The 22,400-nt window shown below is 42.8% G+C and overlaps 1 protein-coding gene across 1 annotated transcript; it reads left to right on the top strand.

The window, feature by feature from the left end:
• Positions 1 to 5,113: 5,113 nt before the first annotated feature.
• On the top strand, positions 5,114 to 18,879 carry LOC119018244 (potassium channel subfamily K member 2-like). The gene is made up of 9 exons (XM_037095758.1): positions 5,114 to 5,368; positions 6,353 to 6,459; positions 6,604 to 6,716; positions 10,498 to 10,588; positions 11,074 to 11,191; positions 12,057 to 12,217; positions 14,102 to 14,288; positions 14,442 to 14,581; positions 17,658 to 18,879. Coding segments are annotated over exons 1-9 (1,248 nt in total). The 5' UTR covers positions 5,114 to 5,367; the 3' UTR covers positions 17,988 to 18,879.
• The last annotated feature ends 3,521 nt before the right edge of the window (positions 18,880 to 22,400 follow it).

Here is a 22,400-nt window from a genome sequence, read left to right as displayed (position 1 = left end):
TAGCAGCACTTGTGAGGTCCCGTTTTAATGTGGGAAGTTCAACTGAGAACTTTGCTGCTCAGCGATTCCAGGTGAAGATGGATGTTACAACCTTTAAAAAATCCCACAAACAGACTTTTAATGAAAACAGTCATTGTAGCTGCTTCATCCAGCTTAAATCCAACACTGACAGCTAATAACTGTCTCAAAAACTGTGTAACAAGCAAAAAACATTTGCAGCCCAAAGTGCGTTTGATACGGTCGACTTGAATTTAGATTACACAGTGACACAAAGTGTATAGGTAAGTTTTTGTGTGAACTGTGGTGTATTACCACCACTTGCCCTAAAGTTAATCCTGACACCAACTCCGAAAACACTGATGAAAATCAGAAACTCTTCTTCTGTGCTCATATGATTTGTTGTTTAATGTGAGGCAACTGCTGACAGAACAGCCAATCACAGAGGAGCATCCCTTTGTCCGGTCCATGCAAATATCAATCCATGTACATATGCTAAGTGAGATATCAATTATTTTACCTCATTGCCTTCATCCAACAACAGTGGATAATAATTAAAACATGTTGTGTCTTTCTTTCATGCAGCCCAATAACTAGTCCGGACACATCAGGAGGTGCTGCTCATTCTGCTTTTGTCCACAGAATAAACAAAAAATGAAAGTTTCTTGAAGCTGTTTTAATGATTAACATTGTGGGAATTTGCATTTCGTCCAGAAATAAAGGAAGTCAGCAATGTGTCAACAGGTTGTTTGAAAACTTCCTGTCACATTCCACGAGCTAATTCCTCTGCGGTCCTGGTCATTAATGCTGAAAAACCAGAGGGAGCGCTAATTCTGTTACAGTGGCTTCACACACACACACGCGCATGCATGCACAGGCACGCACACGCACACATACACACACAGTCATTGTTGCAGTTTCTCACCAAGTCAGGATGTTTCTCTTGCACACTGGCAACACATACTGTACTTGTGCACACACACTCACTCACACTCACACACATACACACAGTGGGCAGTTCCGCTTCAGGGGTGCATAATTGCAGGCTTGTGTCTCGCCAGGACATGAGGTCTCGAGGACCTAAGGTCAGTTCTCCACAGGCATCTGAGGGGGCAACCACAGTGTCAGGACCAATCACCTGTAGGAGCAACTCTGCTTCTTATATACGCATACGTACATCAGCACATACATGTGTATACACACACACACACACACACACACACACACACACACACACACACACACACACACACACACACACACACACACACAAAGTCACATACAGATGCTCTAACAAGGGATTTAGAAATAGTGGAAAAATCTGTTGCAGTAATTTAATTGGTCATGTTGCATTGCTAATGTCAGAAAAGGTCAGAAGGGCTCACGCTTGTTTTCCACATGAGAGTTTAGATTGTGAGCACAGAAGACAAGCTCACTTTGACAAGCTCCATCTGATCAGATCCCATATAATGACTAGAAGTGATAAGTCAACTTTTCCAGCTGAGAGTGTTTTACTTTAGACGGGCTAAAGATAAATCCCGCATGTGCCTGTAAAAATGCGAAAAACAGCGGCTAATAAATGAGTTTAAACAGCTGCTCACATGTTGCATGCAGACAGAAACTGGCTGGTCATTGTTCATTTCCTAAGTAAAGGTCGCAGTGATACCGTGAGCTTCATGATCCACAAAATTTTTAAAACTAACAACAACTGATGAAAATCCACTGTTTCTTGTATTTGAATTAGCGGAGCACGAATGAGTTTACATTGGTTTCATTCCACAGCAGGAGAATGTTTGCGTTTGTGTTGTTTTTAGCCTTCAGACAGACTGCATTACACAAATAACAAATGATGGGAAAATAAGCTCAAATGAGAGTTCTATATTTGGTTGCTGCTGTGTTAATTGACTGTGACTAAGTATCAGCATCATTGATGATCATGCACCAGACTGACTGCTATCATTAAGCAATCAATTTCTAAAATGAGCACGAGACACTACTCAGACACAGGCACGTAACACACAACTGAAATAATATTTCCATCAGGCATTTCTGTGAGCAGAGGACTCAGAGGACCACCCTGACAACGAGAACATGTGAAAATATGTCCAGAATAGATTCATTTGATTGGCAAAAAAGTGCACATTTATATTTAACTACCTATTCTAAGACTGCAAGTATGAGATAATGAGTTTACGTGAGAGGTTGAAGTATCGGTGATGGTGACTCAAGAGCAGATGAGGCACATCAGGATCTGGAAAACAACAGTGGCCTTGTTTGAACTGTCATTTCACATTTCCAACAACATTATATATGTTAATTTTCACTTAAACTTGATTTTCTGTTTTGAGTTGTTCATAGGAAACAGTTAAGATGCATTGTGGTTAAGACGTGTGTCATGAGTGGCCATCAGGGCACTTTTACCTGCTCTCTGATCTCTGAAGGTTGTGTTTGAAAGCTGAGGTTCATTCTGGTGGATTACACAACTCAACCCAACTTCAAAGGAGTTTTGATATCTAAAACAATGGTCAGCAAACGTTTCAGATATTCTGTTCCCTCTCAGACTACTAGAGTAAGTTTGGCTTGTTGAACTTGCCTTCAAATGCTCCCCTACAGGCTGCAACCACCTCAGGATAACATTTCTCCAGAGCCTCATCAATATACTTGCCAAGTGTGAAGTTGCCCTCTGACGAACAGTTGTGGAGAAAACACAACACTTGATAGCAGACATTTGACTCAAATCAAGTCACTTTTTCCTGCCTGAGAAAGTTAAATCTTACCTGCAGTTTCTCATTATCATAAAGAAGCAAGGTACCTGGCGATGAGGATAATGACATCATTGACCAACTTATCCAAACCTGTTCAAAAAGTATAACACTGAATTGAATTTGTATTATAAGCATTGATATTCAGTGAAATCAAACAAATATCGAAGTTGCAAGTCATTGAACGAGTCCATGTCTTAATGACTTGATCCACACTTCTGCCCAATAGGCTGCTACTGTATGTGTGAGTGTGGCAGCAGTACTCGAGGGATCAGTGTTGATGGATGGATGTTTTCTTTTTTTCTCATTTAAACCACTTCACACTTGACAGTGCACATCCTCAGGTCACCAGCCTTACATCTGACAAGTATGGAGGAGATCTGATCAGAGATTCGAGATATTTGATAGACAGACAGACAGAAACTAACAGGGGGATCATATGCGACACACATCGTATTTGCCTACATACACACACACACACACACACACACACACACACACACACACACACACACACACACACACACACACACACACACACACTCAGTTAGTCCCACACAGTATCTATCTTTAGCTGTATAAATGGGCGTGTAATTAACGTTTAGAAGTTGGAGTCGTGAGGTGAAAACACGAACATTTAAACTGCTATTAAGTTCTCATCATGGGGCTGAGAGACGGAGAGAGGGAAGAGGGAGTGAGGGAAAGAAAAGAGAGCGGAGCAGTTGAGCATGAGAGATGGATGACACCTAAAGGCAAGTCGTTCTGGGAATGAGTGTTTAAAAATACACAAACTGTAATACATGCAAGCAGACACATGCATATACACACATGCACACACACAAACACTCACACTCACACACACACACACACACACACACACACACACACACACACACACACACACACACAGACTGCAATCTTTAACTCAGCATACGTTTTAATCAGAGGGCCAAACTAGAGACTGGAGAGGGTTACAGGTTATACATGCGCATCACTTAACGGGCAGGATGTTACCAATCAGAGGCAGAGTAGGGCGAGTCATGCTGAGCAAGGTAGTGTGATCTAAAATAATGCTGCTACACCAGCAATAACTGTATGTCTGCTGACTGACCAGAGTGTACATATTTTATGATAAAAACATAAAAATATGTGTCTATATAACATGTGTTACATAGTGACACACATAAGTTACAGAAGTAAAGGCCGGACTCCAAACCAGGCATTTCAGGCAGTGCAGCAGCAGTGTTTTCTGTGGGAGAGTGTAACTCCCTTTGGTGTTGGCTTTTTCCCTTTGCAGACCTTTTACATGCAAAAAAATGCTACATAACCCAGTGAAGGAAAGGCAAAAAACCAAAAGCACAACATGACCTCTTTAAATTGTAGCCATGATTACAGTGATGCTTTTGACACCTTGTGCAACAAGGGTCAATTACACAGACTCACTGTAAGGCAGTGATTTTCAGTCCTGGTTGTTTCCCTGCTCCAGCACACCTGAATGCTATGCATGGGTCATTATTAGACTTCAGAGCTTAATGACAACCTGATCATCTTTACTCAGAAGAGTATTGACTCATCCTCGTGCAAAATGGAAAATAAAGTCATAACAATACAACATTGATTCTGAAGAGATGTTACAGGTTACAATGTGTAAATAACATTTTCAGATCAATTTTGGATCTTGGGTCTTCTGCAGACTTGGACAAGCTCTACAGACCCATGTTATGCATCTTATCCAGTTGGGTTTTGTTACGTTTTAAAACAACTCTCCATGTACTTCAGTCATTTAGGAGTGTCCTACAACACTGACTCTCCAAAAATGTTGTTGTGTTCTAGAAAACACTGTCAAACTTTCAACTGGCATGAGGATGAGTTATGAGGATGAGTTTATCATTTTTGGGTGAACTTATCCTTTTAAACGGCACTATGTAGTTTTTGGAGAAGAAATTCAAACTCGAGTTTTAATATTTAAAACATTAATGAGATAACAAAACAAACTCAGATTTTTTTCCCCTACATAACTGTACTCGGAGGAAAATAAGGTCGTCAGAACACTGGTTGAAGCTAGAAAGATGGCAGGGTCCGCAAAACCTAATCAAATTACGGCAGTATGAAACTGTGTCTTTAGATGGGGACCCACTCCATCAATCACCTCCCATGGCTCAATGGACCATGGTTTGGGAACCACCTCCCTGCGTCCTGCACCTCCACCCACTCCCTCCTCCTCCTCCTCCTCCTCCCTCCTCTCGGTGTCCCGTCGCTCCACCGGTGCGCTCAAAAGCGAGAGCGCATCCGGAGCGCAGTGGATGCTGGAGAGCCGAGAGAGAAGGAGGACGCACACGGAGAGAGAGAAACGCTCTGATTTAAAAAAAAAAAAAGACTCTTTGCAGTGGAGGCAATAAAAACTAGAAATCGAGGCGCAGCGTCAGTGTCCGATCAGCGGTCAGGGTTAGAGGAGAGGAGCAGAAGAAACACGGAGCGCCTGTTCGTCCCCCCGCTTCAGCAGCGCCGGGAGGAGACACGCAGAGGAGGAAAGATTCCCCTAAACGCAGTGAGGGCGCCGGATGAGGAGAAGAGGAGAGCAGAGGGCATTGGATAGGCAACAACAAGGAGTGAGTACAACAAATCTCTTCATCGTGTGGTGCAGCTGGGTGAACAGGTCTCAGAGCTCATCTGCTGTCTGCACTTTTAAAAGCGCTTTATTCTTTAATGCAATATATTAAAAGGCATCTTCTTGTCCCACTTGTCTCACCACTTCTTGGATGGAGAAGAGAGGGGGAGATTATCTTTGACACCAGCAGCTCTGCTTCCTGCACAGCTGCACTCACTGCATGTTTGTTTCAATCCATTAAATATTTATTGAACTACAATACTTAAAGTTGTCAGACAACCTGCAGAAGAGTTTCTCGAAAGCAGCTAAACATCTGGAGTTTCTGTCGTTACCCTCAGCTGTTCTTTTGTACTGGATGAAATGTTTTAAATTGATTGATTGATTTGAATGTACAAATATGTTGAACTATGCCTAAAGCTCAGGATCATTGTTACTTTACATTTCCCATAGTTTTAACTTTGTCAGAAACTCTCTGCTGAATCTTATTTCTCTTTTCCTCATATCGGCTATGTTTTTGATATCTGACCTGCTTACTGAGGTTTTATGTAAACTTCAACAGAGACAGATTTCACCATCTCACCACATCTGTCCCCTGACATGATAGAGGCACACGACTTTCATGGACCTCTTTCTTCTTGCTCTCAGCAAACCTTATATTCTCAGTTTTTGCAGTGTCTTCTAAAAGTAAACACACACACACACACACACGCACACACGCACACACAGTACACATGCACACAAGTGTCGCAGCATGAACTGGACAAAGTGCCTGAAGACTAAATGCTTGTGCTTAATTCATGCTTTCACCGGTGTCAGGCTTTAAAGGCCGTTTAAAGGCCTGTTGGGTGATTTATTTATAAGGACTTCTAAAATTAGCAGCTAAATGTGTTTGACTGGAGCAAGAGAGCAGAGACAGAGAGGAGAGAAAAGCGTGGGGGTGAAAAAAGTCATATTGCCATTTTCTCCTTTTTTGTCCCCCTGACAGTGGCTGCTCCAGACTTATTGGACCCTAAATCCGCCACTCACAACACCAAGCCCCGCCTCTCCTTCTCCACAAAGCCAATCACACTGACTCCCCGGGAGGAGAGTGAGGTGAGGGAGGACCAGATTTTAAAAGTTGTTTCTTTACTTAATATTTCCTGATATTACTCCACAGTGGGGGGAACAAAGTTATATGTTAGTTCAGGAGGATTGCTCTATGTATGAGGGTTGATTGATCAGCTGATGGTGTTGCAGGTGGTTGCCACAGTGATGAAATGGAAGACGGTGTCAGCCATCTTTTTCCTGGTGGTTCTGTACCTGGTGATGGGGGCAGCAGTCTTCAGATCCCTGGAGCAGCCTCACGAGAGGTGGGCACGTTATGTTTTATGTCTGTCTGCCTCACTAACAGAATTATTAGATTTAAGTTGTACAAGCTAAAATCAGTCTACTTCACTTGGTACATGCCAAAGTCAACTTTGTCAGATTTTATAGTGTAGTTGACCATTTTTTAACTGACTTAATTAGCTAATTTCCCTAAGAGACGCTGATTGGTTGTTGAAACAGGCAATATGCTGAGATGGTTAAGTTTACACTGCTGCACTGTAAAATGTGACAAAGTCCATCCATCCATTTTCGTCCACTTATCCGGGGCCGGGTCGTGGGGGCAGCTGCTTGAGCAGGGACACCCAGACCTCCCTCTCCACGGACACTTCCTCCAGCTCTTCCGGGAGGATCCCAAGGCATTCCCAGGGGGCATCTGAAACAGATGCCCGAGCCACCTCAGTTGGCTCCTCTCGATGTGGAGTAGCAGCGGCTCTACTCCGAGCTCCTCCCGGATGACAGAGGAAACTCATTACAGCCACTTGTATCCGGGATCTTATTCTTTCGGTCATGACCCAAAGTTCATGACCATAGGTGAAAGTAAGAATGTAGATTGACCAGTAAATCGAGAGCTTCGCCTTTCGACTCAGCTTTCTCTTCACCACGACAGACCGATACAACGACCGCATTACTGCGGCCACTGCACCGATCCGCCTGTCAGTCTCACTCTCCATCCTTCCCTCACTCGTGAACAAGACCCCAAGATACTCCTCCACTTGAGGCAGTAACTCTCCCCCAACCTGGAGGGATCAAGCCACCTTTTTCCGGTCGAGAACCATAGCCTCGGACTTGGAGGTGCTGAGTCTCATTCCAGCCACTTCACACTCGGCTGCAAACCACCCCAGGACATGCTAGAGGTCCTGGCTCGAAGGAGCCAACAAGACCACATCATCCGCGAAAAGCAGAGATGAAATCCTGTGGCTCCTGAACCAGACCCCCTCTGGCCTGTGTCTGAGCCTAGAAATTCTGTCCATAAAAATAATGAACAGAACCGGTGACAAAGGACAGCCCTGCTGGAGTCCAACATGCACTGGGAACAGGTCTGACTTACTGCCGGCAATGTGAACCAAGCTCCTGCTTCGGTCGTAGCCCTTAGCAGAGGGCCTCCAACTCCGTACTCCCAGAGCACCTCCCACAGAATGCCACGAGGGACACAGACGAATGCTTTCTCCAAGTCCACAAAACACGTGTGGACTGGTTGGGCAAACTCCTATGAAATCCAGTGTTTCGCGGCCCGGACAAAAAACGCATTGTTCCTCCTGAATCCGAGGTTCGACTATCGGCCGAATTCTCCTCTCCAGTACCCTGAAATAGACTTTCCCAGGGAGGCTGAGGAGTGTGATCCATTCAACATCCAGAGACTTGAGGTACTCAGGTCGGATCTCATACACCCCTGGTGCTTTGCCACTGAGGAGCTTCCGGACTACCTCAGTGACTTCGGCTTGGATGATGAATGGGTTAACCTCTGAGTCCCCAGCCCCTACTTCTTCTATGGAAGGTGTGTCAGTGGGATTGAGAAGATCCTCGAAGTATTCCTTCCACCGCCCGACAATGTCCCCAGTCGAGGTCAACAGCTCCCCACCTCCACTGTAGACAGTGTTGGTGGAGGACTGCTCCCCCCTCCTGTGGTGCCGGATGGTTTGCCAGAATTTCTTCAAGGCCAACCAGTAGTCCTCCTCCATGGCCTCCCCGAACTTTTCCCAGACCTGAGTTTTTGCTTCCACGACTGCCCGTGCTGCCGCACGCTTGGCCTGCCGGTACCTGTCAGCTGCCTCAGGAGTCCCCTTGGCCAACCAGGCTTGATAGGACTCCTTCTTCAGCTTGACAGCATCCCTTAATTCCGGAGTCCACCACCGGGTTCGGGGACTGCTGCCATGACAGGCACCGGAGGCCTTACGGCCACAGCTCTGGACAGCTGTGTCAACAATGGAAGTGGAGAACATGGTCCATTCAGACTCAATGTCCCCAGCCTCCCTCGGGATCAGGTCCAAGCTCTCCCGGAGGTGGGAGTTAAAGCCCTCTCTGACAGAGGGTTCCGCCAGACGTTCCCAGCAGACCCTCACAATACGTTTGGGTCTGCCAGGTCTGTCCAGCTTCCTCCCCTGCCAGCGGATCTGACTCACCACCAGGTGGTGATCAGTTGACAGCTCAGCCCCACTCTTCACCCGAGTGTCCAAGACATACGGCCGGAGGTCAGATGACACAACCACAAAGTCGGTCATTGACCTCCGGCCTAGGGTGTCCTGGTTCCACGTGCACGTATGGACACCCTTATGCTTGAACATAGTGCTCGTTATGGACAAACTGTGACTAGCACAGAAGTCCAATAACAAAACACCACTCAGGTTCAGATCAGGGAGGTCATTCCTCCCAATCACACCCTTCCAGGTAACGCTGTCGCTGCCCACATGAGCGTTGAAGTCCCTCAGTAGAACGACGGAGTCCCTGGTTGGAGTACTCTCCAGTACCCCTCCCAGGGACTCCAAGAAGGCCGGGTACTCTGCACTGCTGTTCAGCCCATAAGCCGAGACAACAGTGAGAGACCTATCCCTGACCCAAAGGCGCAGGGATATGACCCTCTCGTTCACTGGGGTAAACTCCAACACATGGCGGCTGGGCTGAGGAGCTATAAGCAAGCCCACATCAGCTCGCTGCCTGTCACCGTGGGCAACTCTGGTGTAGAAGAAAGTCCAGCCTCTCTCAAGGAGTTGGGTTCTAGAGCCCAGACTGTGCGTGGAGGCGAGCCTGACTATCTCTAGCTGGCACCGCTCAACCTCCTGCACCAGCTCAGGCTCTTTCCCCCCCAGCGAGGTGACATTCCATGTCCCCATGGCTAGAGTCACCGTCCGGGGATTGGGTCGCCGGGGCCCCAGCCCACGACTGCCACCCAAATCACACCGCACCGGCCCCTTCTGAACCCTCCTGCGAGTGGTGAGCCCACTGGGGGGCATGTGACAAAGTGAGTTTACCTAAAAAACTGTGTAAACTGATTACCTCAACTAAAGAAGAATCATTTTAAGATGTTCAATCATTTGATTTCATACAACTTGAATTTAATAGATTACTTGGTAATTCTGAGGTACTAGGTTTCCTGACTTTTTAAAAGTAAAGTCAGCATTTATAATTTGCAGTGAGCAACTTTCCCCTGATACGTTCTGAAACAGTTCTGTCTTGTTACAAATCTTTGGTTTGAATTAGCAGTGAAATAAAGTGAAATAAAATCTGTTACCTCATGTGCTGCTTTTCCTCCTTTTTTTATATTACATGTATGGAGGAGGCTGCACTACTGAGGGTTCATTTTTTGTGCCAAAGAGACATCATTTTGTTCGGTTCAGCCAAGTTTTTCACTAACTTTTAGTGTTGTGCACCTGGAATGCTTGGAGGTCTTAGTAGGATATTTAGACTATTAAATTCCAACCTCCGACTTTGACTGAAATACACAATTAGACCAATGTTAAACTCCAGTTGACAACTGCAGTGTGGAAGTACTGCGCCTGTTAGTCCCATTTCAATCTTTCAATGGCTCCAGTTTGAGAACAGAGTTTATAGTCTTATAATCACTGAATGATTTAGAGCCATCACAAGCTGAGTATATTTCACACAGTTTAAACTATATCTGCACTTATTAATTTAGGAGACTGTGCTGGACAGTCATCAACAACACTAACTGTTTTCTCTCTGGTAATTCTTTACAAATGAATGTTTTGAGAAGTTCAGAAGCAGTCATTTCTCATCCTCATTTAATTCCTCTCTCACGCTCCCTGACAGTGCCCAGCGTTTGGCCATCCTGACCCAGAAGCTGGAGTTCCTGTCCAGACACTCCTGTGTAAACCAGAGCCAGCTGGAGGAGCTGGTTAAGGTGAGACTGGTTTATGTTATGAATGTGTTGCACACAGTTTAACTCAGCATAACGACAGTGGATTCAGCACCTCGGACAGCTCCTGCAGCCTGATGGGAGGAGAAGGAGTAAATGTTACATTCTGTTCCTGATTCTAAACTATTGAACCCTGCTGGGGCTCTTACGTTCACCTTAATGTATTCTCCTTGACAGCTCCAGATTCCTCCCTCACCCACAGTCATCTTAAGTTTTTTTTTTATATTTCCATCTTTAATTCATAAGACAGGAAAGTACTCAAACACACTTTTTCTGTTTGCATCGCTACAGGAAATATGTGTCTCAAAAGCACCTGCTTAAATTTTTAATGATAATATTGTTTACAGCGGAGAGAGACAGCAACCAAATATGTGTTTTTTTAACCAGAAGTGCCACATATTTATGCTTTGATAACTGTTGATGTGACACATAATTTTTTACACAAATCTCTCTCCATCTTTCCCCTCCAGCAAGTCGCGTCAGCGATCCGTTCAGGAGTGAACCCTGCAGGGACACTAACCAACCACAGCAGCCTGTGGGACCTAAGCTCCGCCTTTTTCTTCGCTGGAACTGTGATCACAACAATTGGTAGGACGAATCCACACTCATTGTCTCAGGGTTTGTTCAGACAATCAGTGAAGTTCCTCACAGTTCTTTTAATCAGTCTGAACGAATGATTAAATGAACTGTGTGGAACTTCTGTGTTATGCTAGAAGAGACAAAAAGTGTACAGTGCTCAGGTAGAAAGAAGGAAGGGAGGGGAAATGTTAGTTACTGTTGCTCTCATCCTTTGGACTGTCATGGGAAAATTCAAAAGAAAGAACTTCACCATGTAGTAGTTTATGTTGTGACTGGCTTTTTGTGTTGGTTGAGCCCTGGCAGGTGTATGTGGTATATTTCAAGTAAGTAAGTGTATTTTAGAGACAGTCTCAATTACATCCATTAGCAGGAGCACTGCTGTTGAAGCTGTTACTTCAGAGGTTTAATCAGAGGGTACAATGTAAAACTCATGTAACACACTTAGGAACACAGGTACACAAGTACTGATTCATCTCACCTGCTGCTTTCAATATGGTTTAGCCAACCCAGTCACCAAAGTAACTGTTCCTGCAAACTATGTAAATGTTAAAACTTTTAAAACTTTTGCTCCAGTTAGGTTTAGGCATAAACACCAGTTAGTTAGGGTTAGGAAAAGCTAATCTTTTAGATTAAAATACCTGTTTTGGTTACCACAAACATGGCTGGAAATCTCCCAGAGGTCTCCTTGACAATATCCAGTGGTTTCACACTGCTGGCTTGGCGGCCATCTCACCTTTACATCCACCATCACCTCCTGATATGACAAACATGTAATGCACACATGAAAGGACATACACATATGACACCAACAGATGTGAATGTATCGTCTGGGCCGGGCTTAGCATTTCTCATTTACCTCCCGACGTCTCTGCAGGTTTTGGGAACACGTCCCCCCACACAGAAGGTGGAAGGATCTTCTGCATCGTCTACGCACTGCTTGGGATACCTCTGTTCGGCTTCCTCTTAGCTGGTGTAGGGGATCAACTGGGCACCATATTCGGCAAGGGCATCGCCCGAGTGGAGAGAATGTTTGTGGTGAGTCTGGAGTAACACACACAAACACGTCCTGTAGAGTGGATGGACACACATACTGTACTTTAACAATGTGAGTTTGTAAAAGTTTATTGTCCACAGGCGTCGATTCTATTTATAGGCTATCCTGAATAATTTACATCGAAGCACTTTCAACAATTTTCTCACCCACACCAGCTCTTTCAGATTAGATTATATATAGTCCAACAGCTGATTTAACGGGCATGTTGGGCTCTGACGTGTCACACTGTTACAAAAAGACAGTACTACCATAAGGGGGTCAGGTGGACGCTGTACCTCAGACATGTGTCTTCTCCTTGTTTGAAGCTTTTATTACAAAGACCTGGCAGTGCTATAGTTTCATACATTTACATTTACTGTTTCTGCTGCATGAGCAGTGACAGTGTGAATTAATCCCAGATGTAAAGTAGTAAAGGATCAGATTCTCTGAAGGCTGTGCCAATAATTAGCCCTATTTTTTTTTTGTTAAGTTTTTTTAGTTTAAAGTCAGAGTTGCTGTTGAATAATTTACTTTCAAGTCTCAAATGAAATGAGCAGAAGTGTGAGTGTAGAATTATTTGTTCCCCCTGCTGCTGTCAGGGCACCCGGGGGACTCAGTAATGAATATTATGATTCAGGCTGAGGACAAAGGACATTGTGTGTTTGCCTTATTGCTCTGTGCCCAGATTGTGTGAGACAGCAGCATTATCCTCAGTGAATACTGCCAGTGTCTTTCCTTTTCTACTGCACCCAGGGGACCCATTCATGGAACAATGTTATTACTGCTTAAACAGCGTCACGCTGTATCAGTTATTCTCAGTCGGTCCGTCACTTCGTTGCAGACTGAATTATCTCAACACCATTTAAATATGTATTGCGAAGAAAATTTTTTAAGACAGTCGTGTTTCCCCGGGGACAAATTGTACTTCCTCTGGTAATACGCAGCACCAACTTGAGCGTGACATTTGGTTTTGAGTGAAATGTCTCAGCAACAACAACTAGACAACTTTCATTTATGAGCAAATACCTGCAAAACTCCTATCATCCTCTGCTTTACTTCATGTTCATAGCAAATGTTACCATGTTCACAGGCTTAACAAGGATGGAGAACATGTTTAACGTTATGTCATTAATGTCGGTTTACCTTATAACAGATAGTCTGACTCATCATTCAATCATCATCAATCAGCCTGCTATTGGCTGATAATTTCAGGCAGCATTCTCTCCCATTCTGTCTATCTAGCTGTCCTCGTTGCTACAGGAATCACCAACAACATCCACACTAGCAACCTACACACTGAAAACGGCAAGCTACTCCAACGCTAACCTGGTCGCTGACAGTAAAAATACAAACAAACTGTTTCAGCATCTGTTTCTTATGCCAGGATTTTGCCTCTTCAATACCAGGGCTCATGTCTGAACTTGCCAAAGTTTCCTTTGACACTATTTCGGGGCACCATCACTTCTCATCCCCACCCAAGACGATTCAGATTGGTTTGAAGAAATACAAACTAACTGAATTGTTTTCCCCAAGACTACACAACAGGGGCCACTGATGAGATCAAAACTTTTTATACGCAGTCTAATCTGATTGGACAGCTCACACATGCCTGAGCCAGCCCCCCTTTACAACACCATAGCAGCTGTGCTAAATCAATTCTTAGGTAGCAAAGAAGCTGCAAGGCATAAACGATGCAAATGTGTGACATGGTGATGTAGTGTGATGTCACAAAGTCAGAGTTAAATGCGGTATACTGACGAGTTGTTTCAGGAGCAGTGTTTTCTGTGGGACGGGAGCTTCTGTTGGTGTGGACTCTGAGATTATTCTTTTTCAAAATCTTTTACATGCACACAAAACTGCATTGAAATTCTCTGTCTCCTCTGCAGCACTGGGACATCAGTCAGACTAAGATCCGTGTCATCTCCACACTGCTGTTTGTGTTGTTTGGCTGCCTGCTGTTTGTGGCGCTCCCGGCGGCCATCTTTAAACACATCGAGGGTTGGTCTGCGCTGGAGTCCCTTTATTTTGTGGTCATCACCCTGACCACCATAGGATTTGGAGACTTCGTGGCAGGTATGAAGACAAAGCCAGTAACTGAAATACCAACACAACTCTATAGAATCCTGTTTGTCTCTCTGCATCATGCCTCTATGTCTCATCAGGTAGACTGTTTCTCCTGGATGTATCACAGTCTTTGTCTCTGTCTGCCTCTGTCTCTGTGTCCAGGTGGTTCAGGAATAGAGTACTTAGATTACTATAAACCAGTTGTATGGTTCTGGATTCTCGTGGGACTAGCTTACTTTGCTGCCATCCTCAGCATGATAGGAGACTGGCTCAGAGTCATCTCAAAGAGGACAAAAGAAGAGGTATGAGACTGCTGGTTTCATTTACTCCTCCATTCATGTCTGTTGCACCAAATGTCTGTCACTTCTTTCTTTTTCCCTCCACACACAGTTCATCGGTCGATCTATACTCCAACTTCTCTGTCTCTTTCCTTCTGTCCCCCTTCCAGCACAGTGACATGCAGGTTATCCAAGCTAGTCGGTTACAGCGACACATTCCCGCCTCAACTTTTGCCCTCTGCTTAACTTCATTTCAGTGACAAGACTGTTTTCTAATCTCATCGACTGTCTGCCATCCAAACACATAAACACAGTCGTGGCCATTACTGTGAGTATCTCCAGAGGGAGAACAAGAGAGGTGATTTGTAGAATATGTGATGAGGTCCTTAAATATGTCTGGAGCTGTCTGCGCTCTAAATATAACACAGGTTATGTAAATAAAAAAAATAGCGTCTGGGAGATTTCTCTGGGGCCTTTAATTGAAAAGCCTGGAGGTTCGGTTGCTGTAATTGGATTTCTGTAGTGTGAGTAAATTTTGGTGATACAGTAGGTTATTCTGAATAAAGAGTCGGTCATGACACTGAGCCAGTTCATAATCATCTATCATTTCTATTATTATGACACTCATTAATAAAGAGTGAATTTAGTTATTATACTGACTATAAAATGTTGAATATTCAATTTACTAAGCATTGACCTTTCTAAATTTGCAACTGATGTTTAAGATTATTTGTAAATGTTAATTAATACCTATGTTGATCTATAAACATTATTGAGATGTTTAGAAATCTAATATTTATAGACTTTTATAATTACTTAGAAATGGTTTAAAAGCATCTTCCAGTGAAATGAATATTAGCTAAGTTTGACGAAATTATAGTTTGTTAATAAGGGCTATTTTAAAGTGTTACCACATATTCTTTAATAAGAGATTTTGGGAGGAGGAGTTGTATCCATGTTTTAGAGACATTGTGGGGACTTGCCTTCCTTACAGGGAAAAACATGAGTCCCCACAACATAAACTATTACATTTTAGGGGAGGACTTGGTTAAGTTTTAGGGATAGGGTTAATGATATCTCAGTGACAGTGCATCTCAATGAATATTTACTGAAAATATCTCAGAATTTGTCATATGTAGCCCCTAGACAGGTTTAAAGTTGGCAATCTAAAAAAAAACAAAAAACAAGAAACAAGTTCAACAATCATGATAATGGCATGTCAACTCCAGTAAAGACAGGAAAGAGACATGCAGCAATGGAGATCAGAGCAAATTATGGACCAATAAAGCAAAAACAAACAAAACAACACCAAGCAAACATGAGCAAATGCAGACATGACATGAGTTACAGAACAACTTTGCAAAAACGGTAACAAAGAAATCACAGTAACAACAGTAACTTTACTTTAAGTTGAGCAAGAGGGCAGTTTAGCAGCACCAGCTGTATGTATAAATAATGAGGGTATCCAAATGAATGCTGACAGATTTGATAGCTTGTAATCCATGTTTGTAACCGGACCTGATGTGAACTCATACAGTGTTTAATGAGCAGCTCTGATTGAAAAGGCTGACAGGGCAAAAGCAGATGTTCTTAGTGGAATAATGCAGTTTTCTCTAGTGACTCCTCGTGTAATCTGATTTGTATTTACTCGTTGCCTGACAATAAAACTGAGCGGGGGAGGAGCCACGCCATGAATCATTTTATAGATGAGACACACAGCATACTAGCACGCTGTTACGGTTAGGTTACATCTACGTAATGTCCCCGGAAGGGATCTAAACATGAATGTGTGTGTTCTCATGCTGAAGTCCTGCTGTGATATCATCTTGGATGTGTGTGCGTTACTATCATGAGGCACTGTGTGGAGAGCGTATTGTGTTGTTTGTGACTGAGAACAGACTGACATTAAGGTTTTTAAGGAAGCAAAGTGAAACATGTAGGTGTCCCAGTAAGACAGATAAATATCTTGACTATAAAAAGGTTTTGTCTTTTTTGTGTTTTCAGCTTAACTTGTCTGCTCTGACTGAAAACATTAGCAACAATGAAAAACTTGTCTGTATTCATTTGTAGTAACTGGCCTGTGCTGCTATTAAGTTTTATACACTTATACACTTTTGTACAATGAAGAACAGTCTGTTCTTAACATGGCGCCTTAACTCGGCAGTTACTCATTCTAGGAAATGTTTCATTGTCAGCAGAGTAAAACTATTCATATAATTGAACAGACGTATCTGCTTAAAGTGAATTATAAATTCAGTCAGTTCTTGGAGAATATAAATCTTTTTTACCCTTTTATAATGAAAAATTTTAGATCTGGAAGTCAGATAACAATGAGTCAGTATCTGCAGCTTAATGACTACTTTTGCTGTAACATTATGCTCCGTTCTACCCTAAATATAGATGTTATCACCATTTTGATATCTTAAAGTGCAATCAGCCGTATGTGTGAGTCACATTTCCACAGCTGATTAATGGGACTCTGTGCAGTCTTATGTAGTTGCAGATACATTTCTTTAATGTAATTGAGTTGACTTCCTGGTCAGTGACGCCGTCCCTCTCCATGTCACTCTGTCTCTCTCTTAAAGGCTAAACACAACACACATGTATGCGATGAGTACTCACCATCTCTACATAAGGTTCGTACGGTTCTCTAGACCATTAAAGGAACATATTGTGGATTTCTACATGGATTTCTTTCTCTTTGCACATGTTGAGGAGAAAAAGGATAACAAGAACAGTCAAACGTGAACATCATAGAAGGGATAATGTGATATAGCAACTGTTGGATGTCAGAGTCCTAGAATATCTTGCGTATCAGAGTTTGTGTTGGAAAGTGAAACTGACTAATCTATAAGATAGATTACTACTGCAGACCACTGTTGTTAACAGCCTACCTCACACAAAACCACCATAAAGCCCCTTTAAATGTCCACATGTACTTGTCTACTCTGTTTTTCCTCTTCATTATTTCTCTCTATCATACGTCATTTCATTTAAACTGTTCACCCGACACTGATATCAATAACAGACATTACATACCTGCCATCATGTGCATTCATCCATACCATCTACTCACCTGACTCTGACTCTTTCCTCGCAGGTAGGAGAGATCCGAGCTCACGCCGCAGAGTGGACGGCCAACGTCTCAGCAGAGTTCAAAGAGACTCGTCGACGTGTCAGCGTTGAGATCTACGATAAGTTCCAGCGTGCCGCCTCCATTAAACGCAAACTGTCCACAGATCTGGGATTCAGCCCTAACCCTGAACTCACTCTGCCCAGGAGAACCAATTTCAACGATGAACGGGACAAGATTGAGAGGGAGGCCGGGATGCAGGGCCTGTCAACACCTCTGGCTAGGAACGGCGGCTCGTTCATGAACGGTTTGGACCCAGAGAGAGGGGATATCTCAGTCATCGAACACCTCAAGTAGAAAGGGAGGATGGTCAACACCCTTTTAAGATCTTTCTGAGGCAGGCCCCTCATTCCCCTTCTATAGTGATGTACTCAAGAATGTTTTCAAGGATTTTCGACAACGGGACTCTTTTCTCTCACTTCACGCCGCTCTGAAACAGAGAAGAAGAAGAACATACAGAACACAAGTTGATCTGCAGAAACTTGCCTCAGCTGGGTGTCAACTAAATCTCTCTCAGATCTTGGAATAAAGCAAAGTTTTTCATAGATGACAATTTGCCCTCTGCAATGGATAAAAGAAGTTTCCAACATACTGTCTCCATAAGATTATAGTATTTGGTGACAGTCTGAAAGTCAGATGAATGCCCATGATGCCTGTCTGCATTACACAGATATTTTACACTTTTTAACAATTTAGGATACATTTTTGATACGCAGCTTTATATCTTATGAACTAGTTTGCTTTGCTTTCTTGGCATTTTTCTTTCTTTATTGCACAGAGAGAAAAAGTGGTAGGAAATGCAACAATGGTCCCCGGTTGATAGCAAAAACCATTGACTGCCAAGTTACAATTTGTGTGCCATGTTTCCAAATGACATGATAAGCAATGTATTGTATGTTTCTGGAGGGATGTGATGATGTCAGAGGAGGATGTCTTGACTACAAAGATGATTGGAGAGTCAGACGTTGTGTCAAATGACCGCAGAATGTAAAGATGGTGAGAAGGTGTCAGATGAAGGTGTTTGAACTACAGAAGAGACAAGCAGCGTGTCTATCTTGAACTACAAAATGGAGGACGGTGACACTGATCGTACAGCACAGTGACTGTCTAGACTGAGCTCATTTACATGGAGATAAAATACTTAAAGGCACGTTTTTTAAGGGCAAGTTTTTTTTGTTTTTTTTTTTGTGAGTGTGGTTGTCATGTAATCTAAAGATTACAATCATCACCACAAACCACCGTAATAGTAAAAAGCAAAAGCAGTAAGGTTACACAAACATTGCTTTGATTTACTTTTGGTTGTGTTTTCCTCAAAACTTTACATGACGTGTACTGTAGGTTACTGTTCATATTTCTACATTTAGTTTAATTAGTGACTCTTGCTTTTTTACGTTTCGCTTTGGTTTTTTTCTTTTTATCAGAAAGTACAACTTCCTTTCCACCTTTCAAACATGCTTTGATGTACTAAAGAGTTCTTTATGTCTCTATCTTGCCTTTAAACTGGAGGCCAATGATCCATGGTTTCACATCAACAGTTTGGTTTTTGCCACCAAACCTTCTCAGTTTAAGAGACGAGGAAGAGGGCAGATGCAGTTCAAAGTGTGTCTCTCTGACTTTGGATGTAGTTTAAAAAATATGGCTGTGCCTTAAACTCTTTCCTTTGCCAAACCAAGGCCAAGCACAACACACGGAGAGGTTGACAACTGACTGAACAAGTTATTAATACTTATAACTGTATGTGTCAGTAAAACTTTTGCCTACTTTGAGTGAGTAAAATGAGACGTTTTACAAGTCCAGCGCTGCTGGTTCATATGATAAATGAGTTCTGCACACTCCTGATGTGCTGCTGGCCTTGATCCACACATTGGCGTGTTCATCCAATGTGTTTTTATAGTAATATACCTGATATGGCTCAGTGGATTAGGTAAAGAATGTTTCAGGCTTGACTGTTTTATCTGTTTTCACGGCTGGCAGCAGAAAATGTTCACATGGTCCCGATACAGCGCATTTGAATCACTTATAAGCATTGTATTGGCTTCTGATATATTTCATTTCTGCTATTCCAGCAGATGTTTCTGTTGCTGACCAACCCAAGTGTCAAACAGACAAATGTTCTGCATTGAATCTCTGGTTTAATCCGTTTACTGTGGATGTGTATGACCTGCTAAGAGTGTGAGAAAAATTGTTTACATTGTCGCCATGTGATTGGAGCATTTGCACATCACAGGTCATGAAAGTGTCAGTGCTGATAACAATGTCCAGCTTTCACACATACACATACACATGCACACACACACACGCACAATGAGGGTTTTCTTCCACGTGTGTACGCCTGCCGTTGAAAATGCACTTTGATTAAACAGCCTTTGAACGTAACAACGTGCTCCAGCTTCAGCAGCTGACCAGTCCATCCAATCTGAAAGGCTTCGATTTTGTGGTTATGTGGCATTAACGACATCTACGCGGTTTAACACACAGACTTCTCTTCTTTAACGATCCGAGCAAGAGAACTTAACCCTTGGACTATCACCCACATACACGAGGAGTTTATATCTAGCGGCTAGATTAGACTGACAACAACCTAGTGAATGTTGTGACAAAGAAAAGTAGAAATAAGTCTGATTTAGGTGACGTAGATGTTTTGACTGTTACTGCAGCAGTCTGTATTGAGTACCAACACTGAATAGAAACAGTAGTGGCATGACGCTGTCTAGTAGCTGGTTGGTCTTCCTTTGCCTTCTCTTCTCTTTTTGCTGTTCAGTTTGTATGAGGTTGTCACACAAACATCTTATTAAGCTGTGCTGATGTGAAACTAACTCTTTCTCGTTTTCCGCTAACGTGCGAGGTATGTTAATGCTTTTTAATGATGACGATCGTGAAAACTGTATTTTTCTAAACCGTATGTTTGTACTCGTAGAGCGTTTCTACACTAATGTGAGTCTGGAAGGACACGCTGTCATAATAACGTCTGAAGAGCTGATCTAAACACAATGTAACAAAGATTTTTGTATAATGTATGACTTGAAAATATAAAAGATTTCAATAATTCCTCTGTTGGCTGTCTTATTTAATGGTTGATGCTGGTGCAGGACTTTGAGAAGAACATGTGCAAGAAATGTTTAAACTCTATAGTTGGACTAAAGCAGCTACTACTCTACTCAAATACTGCAGTGTGTACAGTAGTGAATGGATGAGTGGCTACCTAGAGTATAAATATTAGGTTTTCAAATTGGATTTAAAGAATTGGATTGGATGCAAACAAGCTGAAAACGAATGTTTCAGTTCTGTTGCAACTCTGACACCATTGAGCAGTCCCGATGAGTCTGATATGAAATCACCATATTGGTGTTTCTGGTAACATCATTGCAGCAGACCAATCACATTTTTGTGAAGTCATGGCCATGTGCCTTGTGAAAATAGACATAAGAGGTTATCCCTCCTAACACCTGGTTAACTTTGTCACACAGTCTATTTTTCACCCAAACCAATCTTTTCCTGAACCTAACAAAGTATTTTGTTGCCTAAACCTGAAAACAGAAAACTGAAAAAAGAAAAATGATAAATGAAAAGTACAATAATATGTTGCAAACAGAACATAAACCCCCAGGGTGACAGTAATAAACCCATTCAGCCACAACAGCTTGCTCATACTGTGGACACTGTCGCCTTCCGGTCAGTATCGATGATGCTCCTGGAGCAACACCAACAAAATCATATCAAATAAATGTGTGACCACACCCAAAAGTGGCGTCACAATGTACTGACACGCCCTGATGTACACTTCTACATCAATGCAGTTTTCTTTTCGTGGTGCTTCCCACTCCATTGGCCCCAGTTGTTAGTTGCCATAAAGAAGTGAGCGCAGACCGATTCGCTCTTCAGATAAGCAAATCAGTGCATGAGAAACATGAAAAGGAAAGGGAATGTACTTTGAGCCTGTTGTTTCAGCTGGTTTGTTCATATTTTTCACCAACACATAGTGTCGCTAGTCAACACATTTCTATCTAATGGAACCTTTAAATTGATCTTTACTTTGAACCGGTTTCTCTTTTAGAACTTGATCAAACCATGACCAGTCCCGTGGTCCCTACAGTGCCTCTCGCTCTTGATGGGCTCTTACAATGGAGAGAATATGTTGGTGAAATGATCCGGCGTACTGTATGTTTCTGACTGTGTGCTGTTGATTCTGGTCTGTACTTCCTGCTTTGATAACTTTACCTCACGCATCATAAGACCTGCTGCCACTGGCCAGTCACACTCATCGGACCACTCCATCCTCCAGGAAGTTTAAACACGAATAATTACTGAGTCGTTCACCGGCTGTGAAAGCTGTGACAGAAGATACTGATTGATGTGCCTCCATATATTTAACCCTCCCGTTGTCCTCACACTCCGTACAAACCCCTGGTCCTCCATGTCAAATATGACCCACTTTCACTGAAGATAAATGCAAAATGTAATTTGCATGAGGAAACAACCTGTCATTCATCAGAAACCGTGTGAGTTTTCCTTTTTTTTTTTGCATAGAATTTAGTTATAAACATGGGAAACATCATATCTTATGGGACCTGGAGTCATCTTTATGAGATTTTGTGTTGCCATCCTGTCCTGGTTGTCATATGGTGACAAGGACCACGATATCATTTGTTTTTTTGTTTTGATGATTCATCATGTTCTGTGTTGTATTCCTCCCCATCTTCCACCAATGCC

The sequence above is a fragment of the Acanthopagrus latus genome, chromosome 4 (genome assembly GCF_904848185.1).
Source record: "Acanthopagrus latus isolate v.2019 chromosome 4, fAcaLat1.1, whole genome shotgun sequence".
NCBI lineage: Eukaryota > Metazoa > Chordata > Actinopteri > Spariformes > Sparidae > Acanthopagrus > Acanthopagrus latus.
Note: the sequence above shows the minus strand (reverse complement) of the source record. Positions and strands in the feature narration are given on the sequence as shown.

What these genes read in the sequence shown, in the direction of transcription:
- LOC119018244 (XM_037095758.1), top strand. An exon ending in CTCCCCGGGAGGAGAGTGAG is followed by an intron (nt 6,460 to 6,603) that starts GTGAGGGAGGAC and finishes ATGGTGTTGCAG; the next exon opens with GTGGTTGCCACAGTGATGAA. An exon ending in CAAAGAGGACAAAAGAAGAG is followed by an intron (nt 14,582 to 17,657) that starts GTATGAGACTGC and finishes CTTTCCTCGCAG; the next exon opens with GTAGGAGAGATCCGAGCTCA.